At 29.2% G+C, this 26,969-nt stretch overlaps 5 protein-coding genes across 12 annotated transcripts; 4 read left to right on the forward strand and 1 right to left on the reverse strand.

Moving 5' to 3' along the window:
• Positions 1-90: 90 nt before the first annotated feature.
• LOC122515212 (ankyrin repeat domain-containing protein 40-like) lies at positions 91-3,313 on the forward strand. Of its 5 annotated transcripts, none has more exons than XM_043632475.1 (4): positions 91-181; positions 1,648-1,776; positions 1,924-2,228; positions 2,966-3,313. In XM_043632475.1, the coding sequence occupies exons 2-4, from the start codon at positions 1,652-1,654 to the stop codon at positions 3,310-3,312; spliced, it is 777 nt and encodes a 258-aa protein (XP_043488410.1). In that variant the 5' UTR covers positions 91-181; positions 1,648-1,651; the 3' UTR covers position 3,313. The 5 variants fall into 5 exon arrangements, with proteins under 5 accessions (XP_043488410.1, XP_043488408.1, XP_043488409.1 ...); XM_043632473.1 differs by having other exon boundaries at positions 175-250; XM_043632474.1 differs by lacking the exon at positions 91-181 and adding an exon at positions 450-491.
• A 130-nt stretch (positions 3,314-3,443) lies between these two features.
• On the reverse strand, positions 3,444-4,987 carry LOC122515213 (ribosomal L1 domain-containing protein CG13096-like). The gene is made up of 3 exons (XM_043632477.1): positions 4,662-4,987; positions 3,829-4,394; positions 3,444-3,755 (listed from the first exon to the last, which is right to left on the reverse strand). Exons 1-3 carry the CDS (start codon positions 4,937-4,939, stop codon positions 3,541-3,543), a joined length of 1,059 nt encoding a protein of 352 aa, XP_043488412.1. The 5' UTR covers positions 4,940-4,987; the 3' UTR covers positions 3,444-3,540.
• Positions 4,988-8,597: 3,610 nt separating this feature from the next.
• On the forward strand, positions 8,598-10,471 carry LOC122515148 (alpha-(1,3)-fucosyltransferase 7-like). Of its 3 annotated transcripts, none has more exons than XM_043632366.1 (3): positions 8,598-8,657; positions 9,101-9,192; positions 9,272-10,471. In XM_043632366.1, exons 2-3 carry the CDS (start codon positions 9,103-9,105, stop codon positions 10,442-10,444), a joined length of 1,263 nt encoding a protein of 420 aa, XP_043488301.1. In that variant the 5' UTR covers positions 8,598-8,657; positions 9,101-9,102; the 3' UTR covers positions 10,445-10,471. The 3 variants fall into 3 exon arrangements, with proteins under 3 accessions (XP_043488301.1, XP_043488299.1, XP_043488300.1); XM_043632365.1 differs by lacking the exon at positions 8,598-8,657 and having other exon boundaries at positions 8,909-9,192; positions 9,272-9,426; positions 9,502-10,471; XM_043632364.1 differs by lacking the exon at positions 8,598-8,657 and having other exon boundaries at positions 8,907-9,192.
• A 106-nt stretch (positions 10,472-10,577) lies between these two features.
• Positions 10,578-15,121, forward strand: LOC122515149 (nudix hydrolase 7). 2 transcript variants are annotated; one of them, XM_043632369.1, is made up of 5 exons: positions 10,578-11,254; positions 12,132-12,440; positions 13,955-14,002; positions 14,072-14,157; positions 14,877-15,121. In XM_043632369.1, the coding sequence occupies exons 1-5, from the start codon at positions 11,005-11,007 to the stop codon at positions 15,060-15,062; spliced, it is 879 nt and encodes a 292-aa protein (XP_043488304.1). In that variant the 5' UTR covers positions 10,578-11,004; the 3' UTR covers positions 15,063-15,121. The 2 variants fall into 2 exon arrangements, with proteins under 2 accessions (XP_043488304.1, XP_043488302.1); XM_043632367.1 differs by having other exon boundaries at positions 10,580-11,254; positions 13,955-14,157.
• Positions 15,122-15,488: 367 nt separating this feature from the next.
• LOC122515353 (double-stranded RNA-specific editase Adar-like) lies at positions 15,489-22,711 on the forward strand. The gene is made up of 7 exons (XM_043632669.1): positions 15,489-15,510; positions 15,602-15,709; positions 17,383-17,910; positions 17,980-18,359; positions 18,463-18,757; positions 19,539-19,729; positions 21,501-22,711. The coding sequence occupies exons 1-7, from the start codon at positions 15,489-15,491 to the stop codon at positions 21,603-21,605; spliced, it is 1,629 nt and encodes a 542-aa protein (XP_043488604.1). The 3' UTR covers positions 21,606-22,711.
• The last annotated feature ends 4,258 nt before the right edge of the window (positions 22,712-26,969 follow it).

Raw genomic sequence — 26,969 nt, forward strand, 5'->3', positions numbered from 1 at the left:
TGTAGTTTATCTAGCCGCCACCAGATGGCACGAAAAGCAATTTCAAGCGTGTTCCTTGCTCCAGCTCAGTGTTTCTCAATCTTTTTGTCACGTGAAACACTATTAAATAATTTTAAATTTGATAGCACAGTGTGTGTGTGTGTGTCAATATTGACAGAATTGTATGTAAGGCTAATTATAGGTATAGATTATTAATTTTAACACTCTGAATATCAAAGCTTAAAGAATCTATGTGTGAATGTTATTGAAGGTATAGCCAATCAAATTGAAGTTAGTCGTTGATTAGTAAATGATATAGTTATGTAGTTTCTCCGTTTGTTCCCTTCTGTATCACTTGTTTCGAAAATCAGTGCCGTATGTCAATAAAACCGACCATGCGAGATTTTAAGTATTATTATTTTAGGTTATAAAAAATAATAAGTAAAATGTTAGATTAAATGGATTATAAATTAAATTATTATTTAAGGTTATAAGCAGTAATAGATAAAAAGGTAAGTTAGGAATTATTTGAAGAAAAGAAGAGAACAAAATATTGGATTTATTTTTCTTATAACCCCATTTTTTGTACGCTCATGTCCTATACGTTGGAAAGCACACATCTGGTTACGAGCGGAGTAGGAAATATTTTTGATAATTATTGTCAGATGGTAAATAGGTCTACAAATTTGGGTCTATACACAAACATACTATAAAACAAATATAAAATAATAAATTACTAATAATGTAAATTACAACTACAACATTTTCTTTGAGAGAAATCAAAAAAGAATTATTAAAGATATTTCAGAATAGTTTATTTTCCAATTTCTGTAGCTCGAGACAGAAACAAAGTAGTTTCTAATGAAATCGTTCTTTCTTTAAATCTGCGCGCCTTACTTCAGGTTTTTTTTAGACAACCTACTCATTTCGTGTTAATAGTGAGCCAAAATGAAAACAAAAGGAAAACGCTTAATTAAAGGCCGCTATTGCACATTGTTTTTTTTTATTCCTTACAATGAATATATTATTTAATTACATTAATATTCAAAAAATTTATTATACATTAATTCTAAAAAATTAGCGAAACACACACTTAAAAACCTTTCGTGACATAATGATTGAGAACCACTGCTCCAGTTTTAGGAATTATGATATACGATATGTTTTACATCTCACAATATAAATTGCAATAAATTATTGATTAAATATAATAATTTATCTATCGGTTAATAAACAACACAATGTATATAATTTAATATATTTCTATAAAAATGAAAGAAATATAAATTCCCTAGGATTACTCTTTATATACATGATCAGGATCGGTTAAATTTTTATTAGTTGCTAGGATACTTAAAAATGTTTTTAAGTTGTGTAAAATTAATGTTTAATGTTGTATAAAAACCAAAATGATATATAATACGAAAGACTTATATTATAATATATGTAGAATTTTGATCTTTTAATATAAGACATACGAACATAGCCGGATTTTGAATAATACACCAATATACTGATCGTTCGCAAAACCTTTCTAAGGTTTGCAATTTTGAAATAGTTAAATTAATGAATGAAATTTAGTGAGAAAGTGGAAAACTTCTTAATTTCAGTAATTTTATGAATAATCATTTTTGTAAAAGTAAATATAGTTAATAATTTACATTACAGAAATATGGAAAATAAACAAATGTTGGAAGAACGTTTGAGAAAGGCTTCTTGTATTGGGGACACAGATGCAGTTCAGGAACTTGTTAACTTAGGTGTTGATGTTAATACACGACATAATGTTAACGGATGGTATTCATTATTCATGATATTATATATTAAATTATACAAACGTCTATTTTGTAAAAATCCATTTTTTTCAATTTAGTCATAATGCAATATTATTTCATTATTTTCATTTTTCTTACCTCTTTTGCAAATAATATTTTGTTTTTAAAGGACACCATTACATTGGGCTTGTAAAAGAGGCTTTTTAGACGTAGCTGCTTTACTTCTGAAACATGGAGCTGATAAAAATATAATGTCAGAAAGTGGGGAAACAGCAATATCTTTGTGCACCAATCAACAAATTTTACAATTATTGAATTCTGATATTCAACGAAATACTAATGGACCAATGATACATCAGTTTATGCCTAAATGTATAAAAAATGAACTTTTAACTACTAATATAGATTCTGTACAGCATTTAGGAGTGAATCATAGTCGATGTGAATTGAAAACTAACAATCATTTGCAAGATGGTAAGAAATATCATGTTGTTTAATCAGTTAGCTGTGGCTATCTTTTTTAAAAATATGTACCTTTATTATATTGCTAAAATGAAACGATAACAAGTATATATACTTGTTAACACACGGAGTATATATAGCTGTTATAATATTCAATTAAGTTTTCTAATCGAATGTTTATTTTATTTTTTTGATAAAATTCATTATTTATTTAATTAAAATTTTTTTTTTTTGCATATGGAAGAGGAAGAAAAAAAACCAGATATCAATTACTTAGAAATTGAATCTGCTGTTATTGAATGATATTGAGTAAAGCTAGGTAAAATATATAATGGCACTTTACAAGTCGAACACTAATATGTGTTGTTTCTTCTTGAATATTACTTTTGTAAGAACGTATCTTCATGTAAGATTACTTTTTGAAAATGTGTAAAGTTAGATTTAATTGGCCAGGTTTGTTATAGTTTGTTTACATTAAATATAATAATATTGTCTATATTAATTTTTTTATTTATATTATTTTTTGTTTTATTTCGGCTTGGTCTCCAAATATTTGAAACAGCTTGAAATTTACGAATATATTTTTGTTGTCACTAAAATTGCAATTTATATATATATATATAAGTAAGAAACATTAACTACTTTTTCCGCATGACTAGTATACTCATTAATCACAGCTAACTGATTAAAAAATTATATATAAAGATATATTTTAAATAACTTTAATAAATATTAGTGTATTTTTATAGAATTAGTTGTTAAATTACGTATTGCAAATGCACCTGATCCTGACTTCGTTGAGGTCGAATTACCTATGAATGATTTAACATACCAGACATTAATACAGACATGTTGCGAAGAATTTGGATTATGTCCGCATCAAATTTTGAAATTACGAAAATTACCGAATACTAAACTGAGGAAAGATAAAGATATAAAACGGCTTCAACATTTTCAAGAAATAGAAATAATAACAGATCCAGCTAATGTATATAAACATATGCAATATTCTAACAGTGTTCCTAATAACGTTTTACCAAGTCCAGCTAATGGATATCAAAGTATTTCAAATAAAGATCAAACTATTTTATATTAAATTAATTTTTTAATTTATTTATATTAAAATTAGGGTAAAATTAGAAAATAGATATTTTTATTTTCTTTTTTAATCATTTTTAAATTCTAATGAAAAATAGGAATGTAATAATTAAACATTATAATAAAATATAAATAAAAAAACGTTTGCATGTATTTATACTTAGAGTAATATAATCAATAACAATTTGTTTTTAGAATTAATAAATAATATTCTAAAAATATAAAATTACTTATTATTTTCTATACTTTCTTCTTCTTCTTTGCTTTTTCTTTTTTTACCCCCAAATTTCTTTGAAGATGTTTTTTGGACTATAACATTACCCTCAGGAGTAACTACGACATTGGCATCGCTAGATAAAGTCGTAAGTTCTCCCTCAACATTACAATATGCTTTTGGTCTTTTAGGTTTAACAACAGGAATATATACAGAATTTTTATTTTCTAAAAATTAAATTTTAAATTAATTAAAATAATTTACATATACACATATATATTGTAAATTTATAATACTCACTCAATGTCATGTATATAGGAAATCCTAGACCGATAGGAGTTTTTAATCGAATAGCACGAATATTTGACCAACCACCAGGATAAGCTTTGGTCAACTGGTTACAAACAGCAAGAACATTATCTAAAATATGTTTCTTCTTCATAGAGGTATTTGCTACTTGTATTACATGAGTATCGGCCAAAGAATGTAATCGCATGGATGTTTTTCTTAGCGCATAATCAATTTCACTTTTTAAATCTTTCTTATCCATTTTGATGGAAGTTGGAAGTTTACGTTTATTGTAAAATATCTTTCCTAATATATGCGATACATGTCCAGCAATTCTTCCATCTACTAAAAAGTGATCGTAGCTTGCAACGAGTTTTCTTTTTAATTCATATTGATCATATTCAGTCCTTAGTTGGTTCATGGGTATAATATCTTTGATTTTTGTACATCCACATTTTTCAAGTAACTCTTTATAATGATTTACTGTTGGTTCATAATCCTTTCTTCTACCTTTTTCCAGATCACATACGATTAGTGCGATATCATCTTCCGATGATACTACAGAATTTGGTAATAAACTATAACAAAATATGAATTATAAAATAGTAAATGTAATTTCAAATAGGAGAAGAAAAATAAAAATATATTAAAGCAGCATCATTCAATAAATTATAATCACATTATATGATTTCATAAGGATCCATTGGTAATTATAAAAGAATAATCATTTGCTGATTTTTTAATCATAAATTAATGAACTATGTGCAAGTACTACAATTAAATAATCAGAAATTAATAAAACAAAAAAAAATTTTTTTTTCATTTAACAATACTATAAAACTTACATTCTTACTTGTCTTCTTGGTACTTGTGGTATCCTGATGCAAGTAACCTGCATAAATATCGGCTGATATCCATCAGAAAATAATACATTTGTATCTTTTAATCGTTCTTCTGCTAGATGAAAAATAGCTGAAATACACTGTTCTATATGCTCCTTTGATAAATCTTTGAGATTAATATCATCGCTATTGTTTTTTACTTTGATATCTTCTATAATAATTGCTTTCGGCTTTTTAATAGTAGTATCAGAATCAAGTTTTAATTTTTTAGCTTTCTTCATTTCAAGAAGAGATTTTCTTTTTCCTCTCTCTCTCTCTTTTGCATTCTCAGTGTTATTTTGTATTATTTCACTATTTCCGGTAAGTTTCTTTTTTCTTTTAACTGAATCAAATTTGATTTTTTTGTTATTTTCTATAGATTTTGAATTTAATTTCTCTTTTATTTTGTCTTTGAATATATTACTTACATCAGCTTTTCTCTTTTTTGTTACATTTTTTAACGATTCCATATTCAAGCACACGTGGTCTCTTTTCAATCTTCTTATGGCAAAGAACGAGGAACGAAAGAACGTTGTACCAAACGATTCACATATTCACATAAGATATACCAACAAAGTTAGAGAACTCGATGGAAATTTCTGATTGTGGCGGCCTGCTGTCGATAAGCAGATTTCTACCTTATCCTATGCGACGACTAGCGCTGCCATCCTCACCGCTGATTCTTTGTCCAAGCTACTTGAGCGCTCGCACACTATCACGGCTAACAACGTTTCTATGGGAACGTTAATGTTTCCATAGTTACAAAGACTTTCTTCTTCCGTTATTATAAATAAAGAAGGGAATTAAGAAGTTACACGTGCCCGATTAACAACGCATTTTTGTTATCCGTTCTTGTTTTGTAATATAGTTTATGAATAAATAAATGTTACATAAAAATAGTAGTGGCGATCGGTGTTTGAACCAATAGAATTCAAGTTCCTGGTTCCTTCCGCCACATGATCATATTCAGTGGCGCCATCATTAGATATTTTTCGAACTTTCTTTAAGATGCCTTATGACTTGTTTCTATTGAAAAATTGTTAAATGCATAGAAGTGAAACTTAAGACGTAAGCAAGAATTAACAAAGAAATATCAACTTACAATTAGTAATAAAACTTATTGTTAGTAGTGTCAATAATCGGAAATTATTATAAATAAAATAAAATAAAATAAAATAAAATCTGCACCAGCGCCATTCTGGAAAGTTTTTTTATTATTATTTTTAGCAAAAGCTGGACACTTTTTCAAATTTTCACCCTCCATACTCCATGTATATAAATGGGATATAAAAAATAAGAAGGCGTCCGTGTTCTGTTTGTACCAAAATGGAAGGGGAATAAGGCGGCAATTTGAAATAGAAATAATAATACGAAACTATAACGGTAATCCCCTTTAGGTTGCTTAAGTATAAATAATTGAAATTAAATAAATAATTATTTAATAATCGTAAAAAAATGAGTAAATAGTAATAATAATATAATAATAATAATAATAATAATAATAATAATAATAATAATAATAATAATAATAATAATAATAATAAATAATTTAGATTAAATCCTAACCATTTGGTAAAAAAAATATTAAATGTAAATTTTATTGATAATAAAATTCAGTCAGATAAAAATAATGTCCCGTCTGTAATTTCCGTCTTCGTATAAGATCAGCTGCACTCCCACGATTGCAATTTTTTACTGCACACACCCTGCCTATTTTTATTTTTCTAAATTTTTATTAATCTTATTTTTAATATTTTATTTTTGTTATTATTATTTTTTGTTTACATACAAGTCATGGAGATGAAGAATTATTTGCTCACTTCACGCATCGGTACGTTACTATTATATTCAGAGCAATACAAAAGGAATATTAGCGACACACTAGTGATGAAAAAAGAAAACTTAAATAAGTATACGGTTTGCGTGGACAGATTTTGAGCGAAAAAAAGTTGGCACACGACCACCAGATTAAGAAAAATGAAGATATACATTTAATTACTAGCTATTTGCTAATACGAAATCCATATGTTTTAAAATTTTTTATGAATTATTTAATTAGTTATTGATAATTAAATATTTGAAAATTTTTTCTCAGTAAAGCAATGTATTTGGCCACAACAGAAAAAAATGAATAAGTGCGCTAAAGTGTTAACAAAATGTTTATTTAAAATACATAACTTTTAACTTTATTAATTAATTATTTAATTAGTTATTAATTAAAAATCACAAAACGTTATGAAGGTAATTCAAGGTGCATGCGCACTTTGAAAAAAATAAAAGTAAAGTTGGTAAACCTGCAGGGGATATATTTAAAGTTGATTAATACTTAAAGATATTTTAGATTACGAATTATATCATTCTACTCTTCCGCAATAAAACTGGTAAACATGGTCAGAAATTGTTCGCTGCAATAAATTCCTCAACTTGCTCTTACATTTGACAGAACACACAAGCTTTATGCTAAATATACAGAAATGTCTCTTATAGGCCATTGTTACTTCAAAATAACAGAACTGTATCATAAAAAAAAGTAACAAAATGATATTTGAATTGAATTTGTTTACAATTTATTTAGCGACAATTATTGCTTAGAACAAAATTTATACCAATCAGTTATAAATGATATACGTGTTTATTTAACCTTATAACATTTTTGAGACCATTATAAAAAGCAATCTATTATTAGTTAAGGTATGACAGCTTTTCTTAGTTATTTTTTAAGACAGAATTAAAAACTATATTTTTGAAGTCATATAAGTATGTTTATTAAAAAAAAAGAAACACTTCTTTTAACCTATATGATGAGTATGTTCTGATAACGAAATATAACACGGGCGCCCTCTTATTTTTATATCCCATTTGTATACATGGAGTTCGTGTTCTTTATATAGTCTCCGTGGTTGTTCCTTTGGAAATCAACTTTAAATATATCCCCTGCAGGTTTACCAACTTTACTTTTATTTTTTTCAAAGTGCGCATGCACCTTGAATTTGTGGTTGCGCATGCGCGTAACATATAACCTTTTCATAACGTTTGTGATTTTTAATTAATAACTAATTAAATAATTAATTAATAAAGTTAAAAGTTATGTATTTTAAATAAACATTTTGTTAGCACTTTAGCGCACTTATTCATTTTTTTCTGTTGTGGCCAAATACGTTGCTTTACTGAGAAAAAAATTTTCAAATATTTAATTATCAATAACTAATTAAATAATTAATAAAAAATTTTAAAACATATAGATTTCGAATTAACAAATAGCTAGCAATTAAATGTATATCTTCATTTTTCTTAGTCTGGTGGTCGTGTGCCAACTTTTTTGAGCTTAGATTTTGGCAATTAATACGTTTGAGTTCGTGCTCCTTGTGTAGTCTCCATGGTGACGACGATCTTTTTCTATACTAACGTGATTCGTGGATGAAAAAACTGCGGTTGACCAATCCAGTAACGCCAATGTAGAGACATTAAAAAGCAATAAAAGATAAATATTTTTCAGCGGGAAACAGAGATTATCCAGAATTTTTAAATTTGCATCGATGGACAGTATTTTAATCTAATTATAAGTTAAATTTTATCAATTATAATCATAGAAAAATGAATATTGATATATCATTTTCTAAACAATATCATTAGTTATCTTTCTTGAAGTTTTAAACAGGCAATAGTTATATATATATATATATATATATATATATATATATATATATATAAATATAATATATTTATATATTTATATAAGTCTTATTAACTTATTTCTTAAATCATATACAATTAATTAATATATTAATTATTAAGATTACTAATTAATTGTAAAATCTATGAAGAAATTTATTTAAAAGACATATTAATAAAATTACACAATAATAAAAATCCCGTTATTAAATAAAAAGCATGAAATCAATAGCGAGTAAAGTAACACTTGGTTAACCAACACAATCGAGACCACTTTCACGACAAACGGTTCTTTTTTTATCGTTAAACGATCTCATTCTTTCTTTCTATTATTTCCTTACATTATATTTCATTTGTTTACGTTAGTAGAAATTCATTATACGTTGAGCGTTTGAATGTGATAAGTCGTAAATTTAATCTTATTTAGTTATCTGATAAGTACAAATTTTCTTAGAAAGTTTTATAACAATTAGAAATAATAGTGCTATAATCATTGAGATTAATAACAATAAGTACAATATTCTACGAGAAGTGATGATGATTAGTGAATGATTTTTAAAATTTCATTTAAACAATTAATTTCCAACTTCTGATGTTTTACAATATCGATTTTGTGATGTTGTTAATATTTCGAAATTATCGCCGAATTTCTATTTATTTGTGTATTATTGTTTTGATTATTTATGTTAATAAGATTATTCAACGCTATATTAATGAACGTTCTGTTAAAGAAATGTTATCTTTAGATGACGCAACACGAAATTTAATGGTTCCGAAAGAATTAACAATAACAAATAGAAAAACAAAATTTGTAGAGCAAGAGGTATTGAGTTATAAAAGTAATTGTGAAATTTTACTAATAATTATATTATTATAATAAATCATTTCTTCGTGTTTTTAAGTTTACAAATGTTTCGAGACTCGGACAGTGGCTTTTAGCGTCGAAAAAATTCTTACCATTAATAATACACAAAAAATCGAAACCTTATATAATTCTAATTTGGAAATACGGACCATTTTTGGAAAGAAGACACATTAGACGATTTACTAATATTAAGTTAGCTTTGTTTTTGTTAAATTACATATTTAAAATTCACATCTTACTTACATCTATTTTCCTCAATAATTTCAGATTTTCACCTTGGGAGAATTGTTCGGTCGATAATTGTTTATTGAGTTACAATTCGGAAGATTTAAATACAGTGGACGCAGTTGTATTCCATCTTCATTTTACTAAAAGCGTGAAAAATTTACCTATTAGAACTCGTTCGAATCAGAGATGGATATTTTTAACGGACGAATCTCCGATGCATACATTTTATTACAAAAATCAAAAATTATCAGATTACAATGGCTTATTTAATTGGTCAATGTCGTACCGCATGGATAGCGATATACCTGTACCTTACGGTAGAACTATTCCAATATCCTCGACGAGAAATTCGTTTAACAATTTAACGTATTTATATCATTATTTCCTAAGTTCGAAAACAAAACTCGTCGCGATAATGGCCAGCAATTGTTCTGGTAAAAACAAAAGGTGGATATACATCCGTTCTTTGAAATCAATATTGGGTAACGATCTTGATATTTACGGACGATGTAAGGGGGGTAATAGAACAGCTTGCCCTGGTCACTTTGACACCGATTGTCCCGCCTTAAATGCTTACAAATTTTATCTAGCTTTCGAAAATTCTAATTGTAAAGAATATTTGACCGAAAAAGTATTTTGGAATGGATACAACAAATTTGCAGTTCCGATTATTATGGGTGCTCCGAAAAGCGATTGCGAAAGACTTTTACCATCAGGATCATATCTACACGTTAATGATTTTGCTAGTTCGTACGAATTAGCACATTATCTTCAAAATTTCCATCATAATATTAATAATTATCTTCAATTTCACGTATGGCGTCAACATTTCCAAGTATTGAATGAACACGGTTATTTCGGTAGCGTGTCTCGTCATTATTGTCGTATTTGCGAGGCTTTGCATTATAATTCTCGTGCTAACAAAGTTTATGAGGACCTCGATTATTTTTGGGGCAAAGAAAAATTCTGTTCATATGATTAATTAAAATACTTATCCTGTAAGAACATACGAAGAACGGTCGTGTATATATTTACTTGTGATAGAAACAAAGATAAAATGTATATGTATTATAAGTATAAATATATATATTGATTTATTTTTTAATCAAAAATATATCATTAATTATTTATATCTAAGTGCTTATATATTTATTAATAAATATTTACTTATCAAATACCAAATACATGTGTATGTACTTGGTTGTGCGTGATGCGTGTAACGCGTGACATATCATAAACGTATTTCTATTATTTTCTTATGAATATAATAGATATATTACACTTTAATATATCTATACTATTTATTAAAACATGCTTTGTCATTAGGATAAATAAAAATATTTATATTTATGGAATCCTGTTGATTTTATAATATGTATAAACTCAAGTTAACCTTCAAATATGGTTTTATATTTGCAATCATTTTTTTTTAAATCTTAACGTATGTATTACGTAAAGTTATCTATGTTGAATAAAGCACGTTTGCTTTCTTGAGTGCAGCATGATACGATATTATTAAAACCAAAATCATGAATTATTCCAATGTATAATACTATAGTTCTGAAATTGTTTCGTGTTACCAAGGCATCGATAAAACGAGATTTTCTACATCAATCGATTATATTTCGATCTATTTTATACTCTTATTTCAATAGATACAATTTTAATGGTAAATATTTTGCAAATATGTCCATAAAATGTTTTCAAGGTCACAATGACAATTATAATGGTGTAACTATACATTCCATCGAAGAACCTTGTCTGATTACAGTATTTCCTCAATATTTACAAGGTACATACATTTATCCTATTTTTTATAATTTTACTTTTAAAAATTACTATTATTTGAGATGTGTTAACAGGCAAAAATGATTAACTTTATTTTACAAATTTTTAATAATTTTATTGTCCAAGCACTGATCGATACATAACTTTTTATATTTACAATAAATTTTCTTAATAATTAGGCCTAACATTACTAAATGAGAATAGTATTTATGATCGCTCAATAATAAATGATACGACAATGTATATTATTTTATTAATTATCTCTACTATTAGCTTTGTGAAGTTAATCGATTTAACAAATGAGTTTGGCTCATCCGATATTAGTTCATGATTGTAACGGATCAGGCAAGATACATATTATATCATGTACAGTATGGTAAAAGAAGGATTCGATATGTTAAGGGCTTATAGTATTTACCAAGAGAAATAAAAAATGTCTTATTAACATGGATCTTAAAATCAACCCTTACGATGTAAATTTACTTATAATAGTATTTTAAAATAATCAGTAAGTGCTATGAATTTTGATTAATCTGTTTTCATTCCTATTTATTAGAGATACTTATAGAAAACTATTATGATTCTATTAATAGTTAGCTTTTAAATGTACGTTGAAAATCCTTCATTAGTAAAGTCAATAGAATGAAATACATGAATTTTTCAAGAAGTCATATAGACAAGCCAATAAGTTTCTCAAACAAAGTATTATTCACAGATGAAAGTAAATTCAATGTATTTGGTTCCAATGGAGGAGTAATAGTATAGAGGAAACTCTATGCATATTACTAATGCATATTACTAATACTCAAATGCAAATTAAATGTTACATACGTTTCTACGGTATTATAATGATATTTTCAATAAAAGATCTTTTTTTATAGATTCCTTAAAAATTTGGTCAGAACAAAAGAAACGGACAATTTGGTTTCGCGTGCACTTGTCGCACTCCGAATGGATACCAATTTTAGTACAAAATGGTTTTAAATTTCATCATGCACGAGAAGAATATGTTATGCTATATTACTGGTTAAACAAAGAAACAGTCTGTAATATTCCACCTTATGCTCATACAAATTTAGGAGTAGGAGCATTTGTCTTTAATGAAAAAACTTCAGAGATATTAGTTGTAAAGGAAAAAAATGTCAAAGGCCATCTGTTCTGGAAACTACCAGGCGGTTATATTGAACCAGGTAATATCTTCAACACGTTAGCATAGTGCGGTCTATAAGAACTGACGGTGAGTTTTCTGTTTAGACGGCGTCTTAGTGGTTGCCTTTTTACCATTCCTCATCTAATTATCTTTTGTTTATACTTTATATATTCCTGTATTGGTTGCGCCATTCTCATAATCCAAACGGATAGTGAAACACAATTGTGTCACTGCCATGTATGTGTTATGTTCCGTTTATACAGTTAAACCTTGGATTTCAAGTAACTTGATTTACGTGAAGATTAACTTATTGAATTTTTACTTATTTTTAGTATTTTCTATTTTATATCATTTTTATATGAATAAATAATTTTTAAACGATTTATTCGATTTTCCATTATATATTTCTTATGACAAAATTTGTTTTAATATACAATTGCTGCAGATTACGAGCATATATCTGGAACGAATAATGTTCGCAAACCGAGGTTCCACTGTACTTTATAACCAAACACCTTGACGTGTGATCATCATCATGTGTCGCCTTAACGGGAAGCAGAGCAGAATGTTAAATAAAATAAATAAGACATGTTAACCCTCTATGGGCTAGTGTTACTTTCAGGTAACATGCTAATTTTTCGGCATTTTGAGTTTGAATATCAATAACAATTTATTTTTTTGCATTTCAATATCATTTTGTTACTTTTTTTTTATGATACAGTTCTGTTACTTTGAAGTAATAATGGGCTATTATGGAACATTTCAGTATATTTAGGATAAAGCTTGTGTGTTCCAACACATGGTTGGAGTAGACTTTGTTGATTCGTTAATAGCGTTGTATTGAATAAAAATTCAATCAAGAAAGTTGTACCACTGCATAATGTTTCATCTACTAGATTTAACGGTTGACAAAAAAAAAATGCTTGGCTGTTATATAAGCGAGACTATTCATCACATTCTGTATGCCCTAGGCGTCAATACCATTTATTGAAATTTAAAACTGGCATTGCATTTTGTTTATGTCCATAAGAAACATAAGATAATTAAGAATCCGTAAGAAAAGAGGGCATTCTGTTTCTACCAATGTAGATAAATAATTACATAAAAATATAAAAAGAAGACCAAATTTAGTACTTTCAGTACAAAACATGCGAAAAGATGAAGGAGTATATTGGCCAATTTTTTTGGACAACAGAGGACGCTGCAAAAACAATCCCGGATGTAAGGGAATTCCGAAAATAAAATGTTAAAAATGCAATATACATTTATGTTTAACGCCAGGTGCAAACTACTTCATAGAATTCCATGCTTAAGTTTTTCTATGCAAAAGTGGAAACATTATGGGCCGTTGTTACCTGAAAGTAACACAGTAAATTTAATGTAATAAAATTGTTTAAACTGGAAAATTTGGTTTTCATCTGCATATATATGTTTATAATTGTTGATTTTCAGTTCAAAAAATTTCTTTTTATTTATAACCAAAATTTGGCCCATAGAGGGTTAAAAACAAAATAAATTTGATCAATGAACAATTTGAATAATTTAATTTTTTAGGAGAAAATATAGACGAAGCTGCACAAAGGGAAGTGTTAGAAGAGACAGGTATTCAAACAATGTTCAAATGTCTTGTAGCATTTAGACATTCACATAATGCTGCCTTTGATTGTTCAGATATATACATGATAGCTTATTTAACACCTTGTACTTTTGATATTACGAAGTGTGAAGTAGAGATTTCTGAATGTAAATGGATAAAGGTAGGAATTATTATTAACACTTTCGCGATGGGAAACGTAGTTCTATGTCATTTCAAAATCTTTAGCAGAATACGGGAGAAGTAAACCTACGTCGTTTTAAAATTGATGCTTTTTAATTTATTCATTAGATATGAAAAACTTAACATAGGAACAAAAATGAATGCTATATAATTCTTATATGTTATGATTATATGCATATAATTATATGTTAACTCTTGCAACAGATTGAACTATCTGTGATATAAATGAAAATAATATAAGCAGTAATGACTCAAATTTAATCAGTATATCACCGTACGCCTAAAAACGATCTACTATAAAGATTGTTAGGAGGCATCAAGATGCATCATTTACAAAAAATACAAAGTTCAGAAGTTTCAGGAGTTAAAGTAAATTTTATGTTTCTGTAAATTCGTCACATTCATATTATTAAACAAAATATTTTTTTTATACTCATTTGTAATATTTAATTTTTTTAAACTTTGAACAACAAATGATTATAAGTATTATACTGAGATGTAATATTTCTTTTATTCACATATCTACAAATGGCAGGACTTTGTCGTACTTGGTTACAGAATTTTGAAAATTAAATGCCGTATTCAGTTAAACGTTTTGTTTGTCTATCGCTCGTCGCGAAATAAATTTTAATAAATACATCTTTATAAATTTTCTTATTATAGAAAAGAAAATTTATTAATATAAATTTATTTTCGTAGCTAAATGAATATTTACATCATCCAGAAGTACATGAAAATAATCGTTTGCTTGCTAAAAGAATGATTGAATTCTTGAAGAATCCCATAGGAATAACTGCGGAGCATGGAATACATCCGATTACTAAAAAACCTCTTTGTGTATATAGTATATCAACAAATAAAGAGATGTGTGCATGTAAAAAATAAGTTAATTATGTAAAATTATGTAAGAACAAATAAATATTTCCAAGCCATAAATTTTAAAATATTTTGTTTTATGATGAATATACAGTAGAACCTTGATTAATCGATTCATGTTTATCTGACGTTTCAATTAACCAAGGTCTTGGTTATCGAGGGTTTCTGTCCTATTATTTTATACATGTTAATAAGCGTTCGAATCAAGTAATGTATTTATATTTTTTTCTAATTCTTTTCTCAGTCGAGAAAATATGAATGTGTCACCAAATTTGTAAAACTTAATTAATTAAATCTCATGTTATAATTTATAAACGTGACCCTCCTATACTTTGTGTTCGAGTGCTGTCAGAAGTATAGTTGAGCGATCGATTTTGACTACCTTTTCAAATGTCATTTCCTTTCAATCTTTCTAGAGCCAACTGGTCAGAGCCAATGTTGCTGTCAGTTTTGTTCAGTTTAGTTTTGGAGCTCATTCTGTACGGAATGATTTGGAAAACGAAAAATATATCATATATGCTCAACGGATGATAATCCAAAACATTAAGGCTGTCTGCTGGGTCTTGACAGCTGGTGCAAGTGGCAAAAAGCTGAAACTTCTGGAGAAAATTTAAAACTTATTCAACATTCTGCATCATTATATACAGAGTCCAAAAGTATGTAAAGCCAATATTTGAAGATTTATCCCGAGATGCTTTGCTCGAAAGATGTTTGGGTGACCATACGTAGAATGCAAATGAGAGTTTTAATTTGACCATTTGGATGGTCACTTAGATTCAAGATTAAAAGTTATTGAAATTGTCATGTATATAGCAGCAGGATTATTCAATGAAGGATATACATCTCTTTTACAAGTAATGAACAATTTAGGTATGATAATTAATTTTTTTATAATAGTTAAAAATATAAATAAACCACCAAGTGGTTTAATGCCAAGTTTCACAAATGTAGAATAAATTATTTAAAAAAAAAAAAATTCATCAAAAAGTCATCTAAATTTCGAGTGTCTATATGTATCTTCTCTCTTAACACTTGTACTGATTTTTATCCATTTAAGGAGGGAAGTATATATCAAAGTTTATTTTTTTCAAAAATTTTCTAATGAAATTCTCTGTATGGTATACCTATTTCTGCGAGTATGCGTCAATTTGTTGCGGTCGTAATATAAGCATAACTGTTAGTAAATTAATTTTACCTATACGAGCATTAAGGCAGTAATAAATATGAACGTCATAAAAGACGTAGTTCTTCAAGAATATAATTCTATCAATTGTAAACGTACAATGCAGCGATATGCTATCTTACATCAATGTTGATAAGCCCGATTGCGTCACCGGTAATACCCTATGTTACAAAGGGATATGCATTTAGAAGAAAGAAAGGAGTGCAGAATGTGAATTGCAGTCACAGTCTTGAAACGTTTTTGAAGTTTTAATTGCTATTTGTTCGCGCACTGAAGAAAAGAATATTAACGCATTTTGCGAATTATTAATATTATTGTGAAATTCAATTTTACACTATTTTAACAAATAGTTCTTTTTTATCATCTAAATATGTCTAGAAGAGAAAATAACAGTTTAAAAAACGTATACAGTATAAGTGAGGAGTGTTCTGGCACGAGCTGTGAAAAGAATGCATGGAATAAATGTACTTATATTTTCATTTTAAAGTTTGTAATGTATAATTATATTTTTCTTTTTTTAATGAAAATGTATGTTTCATGCGTGTCCATAGAGTTAGGTATACAGGGTCTTTCATCTAACTATACTAAATTTTTGTCAGTAACTTCAGTACGCGCTGGGAGGATGGTAATGAAGAAACAAATGCAAATCAACGTAAGCACTTAATAAGCAAAAAATTGTATACTCAAAAGTATAAGAGACAACATTTCACAATTTTCTCTGTTACTTGAAGGTCAACATATTGCACTTTGTTAGATTTGTTTTTTTTATAAGCTATAAGACTGTTGTAGTGAAAAAATGCAGTCCCATTTAAAAAAAATACGATGACCTTGACATATCGAAAAAAATTACCTTGAGAAAAAAAATTCGGTCCATCATCATATTGGCGCCTTCGAACAGTAAATTTCTTCCCTCTGACATTTTTTTCTATCGTACGAAACAAGAAATATATTTAAGGTGGTCTAGTTAGATGAAAGACTCTGTATAAGAAATATCCGTAAACCCAGTGTTAATAACATTGTTAATAATAGTGTTAATAACATGATTCCTTCTTTTTTATTTTACTTTGATAAATTCTCATCATATATGTTTTCATATAGTTTTGTAGAATATCTTTGAGCAAATAAGTTTCTCTTTTATTCTTTCAGCATATGTACCTACATCAAAAAAGGACCACCCAAATCCACAGCCAAAGAATGCGATATGTGCTTTAGAAGAATTGAAAATTGCAGCGGTATACAAGTTAGTTGGTGAAACTGTTACTATATTTACCATTGCAGTACAGATAGATGGAAAAACTTATGAGGGCAAAGGACGTACCAAAAAGATAGCTAAACATGCTGCCGCTGAACTTGCTTTAAGAGATATAATGCAGTTCCGTAATACACCAATTATTAATAAGTGCCAGCCTGTTATTTCTCCGGAATCTGATTTTACCAGTGATGTCACAAACAGAGATAATCATCTTGTTCCTGTGTTATTTAACTTTTCAACATTTGGTCTATGGCAAAAACAAATGACTTTGCCACAAATCTTGGCAGATAAAATAGGAAAAATAGTAAATAAGAAATTCACTAAACTTATACAGGGTATACAGGAATATGCTCGATACAAAGTATTAGCTGGCATAGTGCAAACAAACGGATCGGATGCCAAATTAATATGCGTCAGTGCTGGTAAAGCATAGATCTCTGTTAAATCCCTCTTGAATTTAATAACATCTTGATTATTCTTATTAATTTAAGGTACGAAATGTATATCTGGGGATCATTTAAGCATAAGCGGTAGGGCTTTAAATGACTGCCACGCAGAAGTGATAGCTCGACGATGTCTCTGTGAATATTTGTACAAACAGTTGGAATTGCATACCAAAAATCGATCCGCAGAGTCTGTCTTGGAACGCATAAAGAAGGGATTTAGGTTGAAACAGGGAGTTCAATTTCATTTATACATAAATACAGCTCCTTGCGGAGATGCTACAATATTTTCTCCTCACGAAGAAAACATGGAAAAATATCCTAATAGAAAGGCCAGAGGTGAATTAAGAGTTAAGATAGAATCTTCATCAGGTACAATATCTGTGAAGAACTACGAAAAAATTCAAACTTGGGATGGTGTTCTTATGGTAAGTACGACTATACGATTTAAAATTAAAGTAACACATCAATGATTTAATTAAATTCCTTCGTAATTTGACTTATTATTTATTTATTTATTTCAATTTGCAGGGAGAAAAACTGCTGACGATGTCGTGTTCAGATAAAATAGCTCGATGGAACGTACTTGGTGTGCAAGGTGCACTTCTAAGTCATTTCATTGAGCCAATTTACTTCCACAGCATCGTTGTCGGCAGGTCGTGGAACCTTAGTCACGTGTATCGAGCTGTTTGCGGCCGTATTGAAAATACTATTCAAGGTCTGCCACCATCATTCAGGCTTAACAAACCATTGATTAGTCGAACAACTTCGCCCAAATCTAGGCAACCAGGCAAAGCACCGAAATACAGTATTAATTGGACTATCGGTACTTATGTTTATCCATTTTACTAACTGTGCCAACATTGCTTGGCTTTAGTGATTGATATAGGAACTAGTAATCCAACGTGGCTAGACTATTGATAAAATACTCACCAAATATTCTTAGCGACAATAATGGGGTAGATAGTGAATTTTTTATTTAGGCGGTTGCAGCTTTTCTTTGGGTCTCCTTTTTCCAATCTCCATCTGATTATTTTTTGTTTATCCTTTAAATCTTCTGCATTGGCTGTGCCATTTCTATATTCTCAGTAGACAGTGAAACATAATTGTTATCTTGATGTATATGCTGTGTTCTGTTTATACTTTGTAACTGAACACCTCGCAGAGTAATTGCCGCTGTATGCCATCTGAACAAAAAGCAGAGCAAAATCGGTTCTGTGATTAACGTGTTCAAATTAATTCAATCAAGCTTTACTTGTACTTCATTTATTATCACTGCAATTCATATTGTAAAATGGGATTGCTAACTGTTAATCTTATAATTGTTTCATATAAAAATCTTATAAATAATATTTCCTCCATTTCTTTATTAGCAGTCTCTTTCATGATATTTTTTCTTTCTGATTTATATGATAACTAATTATTTTTATTGCATAATCTTCTATTGCAACTCATGTTTTCTTCCGATATGTGTTTCTTCGATATTATGTTTCTTACGATAAATTCTCCTTCACTAAACTCGATAGCAACTGACTTTATAGAATCACCTGAATCTATTCTTTGTAATGCTTCAATTTTTTGTTCTATTGAAGCTATAATTTATGTAGGTCAAAGCAAAGCAGAAGAAATTAACTGTACCACAGGAAAGGACAAATTGGGTAAACCCTCTAGACTTTCAAAGCAGGAGCTCTTCAGAAAGTTCTTCAGCCTACTAGGTAAATTGGAAACAATTGACGATGTCGATCAAAATCAATGTCGTTGTTACCTCGATGCGAAATCGTTGGTTCGAGATTACTCTGTAAGTTACCGATATATAATACTTATTATGTAAGGCAAATTATCATGGCTGTAAATATCTATGTATGAATATTTTATATGTGGGACATTCCACGTCAAATCGACCACTTTTAACCCCGATCCCTTTCAATTTGGCTGAAAATTTTTTATCATTTTCTACCTCATTGAAAACCTTTCTGAAAATTTTTGTACCCAACTCAAAAAAAGTTATGAATTTTCTTCAAAAATGGCTCTTTTTCAAATAGCCGTAACTTTATCAAAAATTGATTTATCGGGACGTTTTTTTTTAAATTTTTGGCCTTTAAATGTACTTTTTTTTTTAATATTTTGCTTTTAAATGTACTTTTTGGAAAAAAATAGAAAAAAAATATTTAAAGTCAAATTCTTTAAGAAATTTCGTTTTTTTTGGAAAAAACCTCAAATTTTTCAAATTCTGGTATTTTTTATTTTTTTTTTATTTTTTCCTTTTAAATTTTGGTTCATTCTGAACTTAATTCCGAGCTTCGCCTGATGGGCCGAAATTTCTTTCTATTTTTTTTCCTAATTTAAAAATTCTTTTTTTATTTTTTCGCAATATAATTGTTTTTATACCAAAATAAAATTAAATAAATATATATAAATATTTTTAAATCTATTTAATGACCTTACAATTAGTTAAATTATATATTATCGAAAATTATAATTACATAAAGGTTGCAATGCATCATTGGTCAATTTTTCAAGTAAATATAATTAACAATTTATTTGGATTTCCTTGGTCACTTAAATAATTTATAAAAAGTATATTGTTTTGAATTAGAATAATTCCTTACAAAAGACACCCATCATTGCTTGATATAACACTATGCAACTGTTGCGTTCTTGCAATTGTTTTTTTATTTTTTAAATCTGTCATCTAGATCATCTGCAGCTTTATCGTAGTTTTCAATTAGCGAAAACTTCACCGTTATGGTTGCATATGGTGTTTTTTTGTACGGAATTATTCTAATTCAGAACAATATGTATACTGTTTCTAAATTATTTAAGCGACCAAAGAAATCTAAATAAATTGTTAATTATATTTACTTGAAAAATATGAAAAGCCAATTTTTTGAAAAATTCATAACTTTTTATGGGTTGGGTAAAAAAATTTTTAAAAATTCTCAGAAATATTTTCAGTGGGGTAGAAAATGACAAAAAAGTTTCAGCCAAATCGAAAGGGGTCGGGGTCAAAAATGGTCGATTTGACGTGGAATGCCCTGTATATATAGGGTGATTCATTAACTCTTGCCACCAAGATAGCTCCGAAAGTATGATAGTAGCAGAAAAGTTTATGGAACAAAAGTTGCATGAAAAATTTGGGAGTATAATATGACGTCAGTTTTTTTTTGCTAGGATTAGTCGCATCTGAGATTTAAAGGTCAAGTTTGTTTTTTAATCGCCGATTTACAACTGACTGATTCTCAATGAAATCTAATTTCGGTACTTGAATAAGAACATTCATAACGCGGTTTAAAAACACTAAAGTTAAAATCGCATGCGATGGAAGCAAGTAAATCAATTATGATGCTAGCAAACAAAAATGTTTATATCTCAGAAACGGTTGACCTTTTGATCTATGTTTACTAAAGCTTTTTTACTCACAATTAGTACAATGTATCCTATATACTATATAAATATTGAATGGTTTTTTTTGAATACCCTGTATATATATATATATATATATACATGTATATACACAAGTAGAAAGAGAAGAAAAGGAGGTTGTTTTATTTTGTTTTCTGTTACAACAGCTTGCCAAACGTCAATTGAAGGACACTTTCGTACGCGCTCAACTTGGCACTTGGATTAAAAAACCGCTTGAACAAGATATGTTTGAGGTGGATATATCTGACTGAATAGGATAAACTCTCTTTGTCAGTTAACGGAGTATGTAGTTTCTAGAGTAAAATAGATCACTTGTTCGGCGTGTTATCTTATGGCAGAATTTGGCATCAGTAAAGTATAAATCGTAGGATGTTGAAAGCAAGGTAATATTTTGAATAATTTTGATACAATGAAAATCGATTGTTTTCAATTGAAAAAAAAAAAAGAAAAAAAAATGCTATTCACAAATGTTAGTCAATTTTTGATAGTTTCCATAGATTGGTAAATAGATAAGGGTTAAATGTTTCGTTTTGTAAATGTTAATCGACGAAAAGAATGCAAAATTATTTTAAAAAGATTTTAATTTTACGTTACAACGGCGCGTTGTAAATGAGAAATTTGTGGATATTTTAGGATAAAACGAGTCAGTAGATTTCCATTATTCTTCAGGGTCCTATTATTATACTTTGTCATCGTTTTTCTATTGTTAACCTACATTTTCTTATTGTTAGGTGAAAGAGAAAAAACGAAAGACCCTTTTCCTCCCCCCTTCCTCTTTCCTTCTCTTTTAATTCCCATCTTTGTTACCTATCCATTTTTATCGAGGTACCTCTATGCTTCGTAGTTGGTAAGCTTTCGATCTACAAAACTTTTCACCTTGAATATTTCATTCTATTATTTTCATTTTCTATTTTTTAACATTTCTTAAAAGAAAAAGAAGAAAAGAAAAAAGGTTATCAAGGTAACGTGAATTATTCGTTTTAACGTAAACTACGATGGTGCAATTTGAAATTTCAATAGTACGAGTAATGTACATGATACCGCAAATGTTAATTTTACTACTGTTTTCTATTGTGCCAATTATGTGAGTATATTCGGGTCACTTGTTCCAAAAAGCCGCGTCTATCTGCATTTATATGCATTCCTGTAGTAGATAAGGAGAAAAAAAAGAAACCCTCTTGAAAGTATTCTCTTTTTTTTTTTCTGTAACTTATATTGTAAATTTTAATCTCTGCTCTTCCGAATGATAATCAAGCGATTTTTCAAGCGACTTTTACCAGAAAGAAAATGGCATCGCTTTACTCAATTAGCCCTATTTGCTCGTTTAATGTGTAATGCTTTTTGATTTAAAACAAAAGAAAAAGAAATAGAAAATAGAAATGTTTCGAGCATTCGCAACAGATTATACCACTGGCAAAACGAGACCCCGTCCTTTTTTCTCCCTCTTTTTCTTTCCAAAAATCCAAGCAATTAGAACGAATATTTAGGCTCCGGGTAGTTTTTCCTCGAGTCTCTCGCGATAAAAAAAAATATTAACGTTCAGTACCGCGTTGGGAGATATCTAATCGCGTAGCTATGGTATTGTTTGTTTTTTATTTTGTTTTGTTTTTGTAGAGTTCTAATGTTTATCATAATTGCCGTACCATTGTATCTCTATGAAAGGCTGTGACTAGATCTAGATTTTAACGAAGGATTTTTTAAAGGCATCTAATTGTTCATTTCATCGTGAAGATTGATAAACGAAAAAGAGAAGTTAAGAAGAAGCGGAGGATCTTTTTAACGCATCGAAAGGTGAGAAAAAAAAACTTTGCGATAAAGAAAATACGGCGTATCTCTTCGCGAGTCCCTTGTTTTTCATTATGTTTAGCGTTTTAAGCACTGTAGTCATACCTACCTTTAGTCCACTGAAATAGGGCCAGACACCCTAAATTGGAGATAGGGAGGGGGAAATTGATCTAAGGGTAATTCGACGACGCTGAATCGAATGGTGCTAATATTTTTGCAATAGGATCCTTCGTTTTTGAGAAAAAGGGTAAAAAATGGCCTTATCTTAGAATCTAGGCATGTAATCGAAAATAGTTTCAAACAAAAATTGTAGAGAATTGAAAAATACATAAAAAATGTTCTAAAATTTTTTCTTTCTTTTTAATTTTTTTTTCTTAATAAATTTTAATATAAATTTTTTATGTATTTTTTAATTCTCTACAACTTTTGTTTGAAACTTTTATTGATTACATGCCTAGATTCTAAGATAAGGCCATTTTTTACCCTTTTTCTCAAAAACTTGGGATCCTATTGCAAAAATATTAGCACCATTCGATTCAGCGTCGTCGACTTACCCTTAGATCAATTTCCCCCTCTCTACCCCCAATTTAGGGTGTCTGGCTCTATTTCAGTGGACTACTTGATGACTTTTGATGATCCTAAGGTTGGGTGATATTGGCCGTATTTTTATGGGTTGGGAAAAGGATCATCTTCGAACGAGACTCGTGCGCGTAAGAAGGATTAAATGATGTTTGCGTTTGTCAAAGAACAAATGAAAAAGTAAGATAAATACGTAGAGAGCAATTTTAATCAAAGAGTAAAGTATTAATAGAAAAGTAAGTTATAAGTATTAATAAGTATATTATAGCGGATATGATTATTTAGAAAGTTCTAAAAATCGTTGTCTTATTGTACCAGTATTAAACAATTATGATGCAGTTCTGCCTTAATGACACGCTGTCTGTAGCCGATTTAATTTTACGTCAGAGAACTTAACTCCGCCGCCCTCCGTTTTGTTGTTTCTTTCGATTTACCCTTCTTTGGATTATCAGAAGCAGAAATGAAGCTTTTAAGTTTTTTCTATCTTCAGTTTAAACTCCTCATCTAGTTCATCCCGAGACGCAATATTATAATACACTCGGAAAAATATAATAAAACTTTTTCTTTTCGATTTAATATTTGCAATTTAGTGTGAAAAAAATGAAAGAAAATATTTGCTTTTGTGCGTATCATGAAATCTATGTGATAGATTGTAGCTGCTAGTATTTTATAGGTTTAACCAACTATAGAATATATTTTTATGATTTATAATATATTTTTCGTTCTTTTATGAAATATATAATTTGTATATGAAATATATAATTTCGTTCTTATATAAAATAGATAATAAGAGCGAGAATTAAAGTTTTCTAAATAAAGCAAATCTATTGCAAAATTGAGAAAATAGCGATTATTTACCCAGTCCTGAAATCAAAAGATAATTTTATTTTTGATGTGTAATATCTTTCCTTTCGGTTGTTCGATATTATTTGTGGGAGTGATTTCGTGAAAAGGAACGGAAATGTGTTACTGGAAACCGGGGTTGCGCGCGCTATTTTCAACGATTTTTAAATACTTTGAAATCACAAGTATATGTGTCATATTTTAGTTATCATAAGTCTATTGTCTCCGCTTTTCCCCAAATTGAACAAGAATAATTATTTTTGATAAAATTTGCATTACTCCTTGTGTTAATTAAATAAAATTTTCATTAAAAATATAATTATTCGATAAAAAATTATTTCCAATCATTACCCGATTCATTTTTTTCAGGATTTAAGTTACTATTGCGTATTTACCACATAACGTAACATAACATGTCAGATGTTACACATCATATGCGAATACTGTAATTTATTTTTAGAAAGACAAGTAATTTTTAGGATTTATTTTTAAGCCAACGATTCAAAACATTTTCAGGTAGAAATTAAAATGTAAGAACCGCATTTTTGTTTTCTTTTTCAAACTTTATAGGTATTATATTTCTATCGCGTAAAGACTTTATCTGGTAACAACCAAACCTCGGCATGGATTCTGCTAGGGTAAAATTTTCCAGAGGTAAACTAGTCCCCCATTCGGATCTCCGGGTGGGGACTATCCTGGGGAACTCATGTCGGGTAAAGTCCAAAAACGGGAGAGATCTCAAAGTGGGTACGTGGAACGTAAGAAGTCTGTACAGAACCGGGGCATTGCAATCGATGATCGAGGAGATTGAAAAGTACGGGGCAGAAGTCGTCGCGCTGCAAGAAACTAGTAGGCCAGTCAAAAAAGGCCAAAATGCCTTAATTTTAGGAATACTGGGGCAAACTTGATATAAGAGTAATTTGACGACGCTGAATCGAATGGTGCTAATTTTATTGCAATTTGATTACGGCGTCTTAAAAAAAAGGGTAAAAAATAGTCTTATCTTAGAATCTAGGCATTTAATCGAAAAAAGTTTCAAACAAAAGTTGTGGGGAATTGAAAAATACATAAAAATGTTCTAAGGTTTATCTTCGTATTTGCAAAAATAAGCGAGAAAGAGTGGTAAAAGTAATTGTAAGAGTGGGGAAGTAAGTCCCGCCTCTTAGTCGGCTTTTACACGCGAGCGGGCTAGTGTGCGTGCGAGCGTCCGTGTGTACTAAACACAAACGAACGATCATGAATGCGAGTCGAGTGAGAAAAGAAACCGATATTTCTCCCTTTCTATTTTTTCATGCGATAGCGAGTATTAGGCCAGTCAACGCGGGCCTAAGACGGACTTTTTTAGCTAAACGCGTGCATCTTTGTCCTAAGGGTAAGTTGACGACGCTGAATCGAATGGTGCTAATTTTTTTGCGGTAAGAGGTGCCGTTTTTGAGAAAAAGGGTAAAAAAGGATAAAAATTGGTAAAAAATGGCTTTATCTTAGAATCTAGGCATTTAATCGAAAAAAGTTTCAAACAAAAGTTGTAGAGAATTAAAATATACATAAAAAATGTTCTATGAGTTATCTTCGTATTTTCAAAATAAGCGAATAAAATTGGATTGAAGATGGGAAAATAATTGTAAGAGTGGGGAAGCAAGTCCCGCCTCTCAGTCGGCTTTTACACGCGAGCGGGCTAGTGTGCGTGCGAGCGTCCGTGTGCACTAATACACAAACGAAGGATCTTCGGCAATCTTCGGGACTCTCGGTCTTGAATGCAAGTGAGAGTGAGAGAAGAAACCGATATTTCCCTTTTCTATTTGTTTAGGCGATAACGAGTATTATTGTCCTTGGCCATCGAGCGTCGAGCGTTTTGTATACGAGTGCGAGTGAGAAAGAAAACCGATATTTCTCTCTTTCTATTTTTTCTTTCGGTAGCGAGAATTTTTCGTTTTGGCCATCGTGCGTCGAGCGTTCTATATATCTATATATAATACTAATAACTAAATAACTCCCCTACGAAGAATCGAACGTTAATAACCGGCACGAGAATCCAGGACGATACAACTCATGCTAGCGCACCACTTGACGAGTAATCGACTTTTTTCGTACAATTCTTAAGACTTTGAAGATGAATAAGAATGCATTACTGTTTTCTTATAACATAATAAAAATGAATTAAAATTATATATGTCTAGCCAAAAAATAAATTCCACGTTTTTAGAATATCCTTTCCTGTATATCTTGAATTAATTTTATGTGTAGATGTAAGATTCTTCTTTTTCAAATATGTATTCAATTTGATACACAAATAAATTTTTGTGAGGCAAAAAATTAATATCAATCAATTATTCTAATTAATTTTATTACTTAATACTATTCCATATGTGGGACGACTTGGTTTTGCATCCCAATACGCTGGCACGATT

The sequence above is a fragment of the Polistes fuscatus genome, unplaced genomic scaffold, assembly GCF_010416935.1.
Source record: "Polistes fuscatus isolate 324 unplaced genomic scaffold, CU_Pfus_HIC Scaffold17, whole genome shotgun sequence".
In the NCBI taxonomy this organism is placed as follows: Eukaryota; Metazoa; Arthropoda; class Insecta; order Hymenoptera; family Vespidae; genus Polistes; species Polistes fuscatus.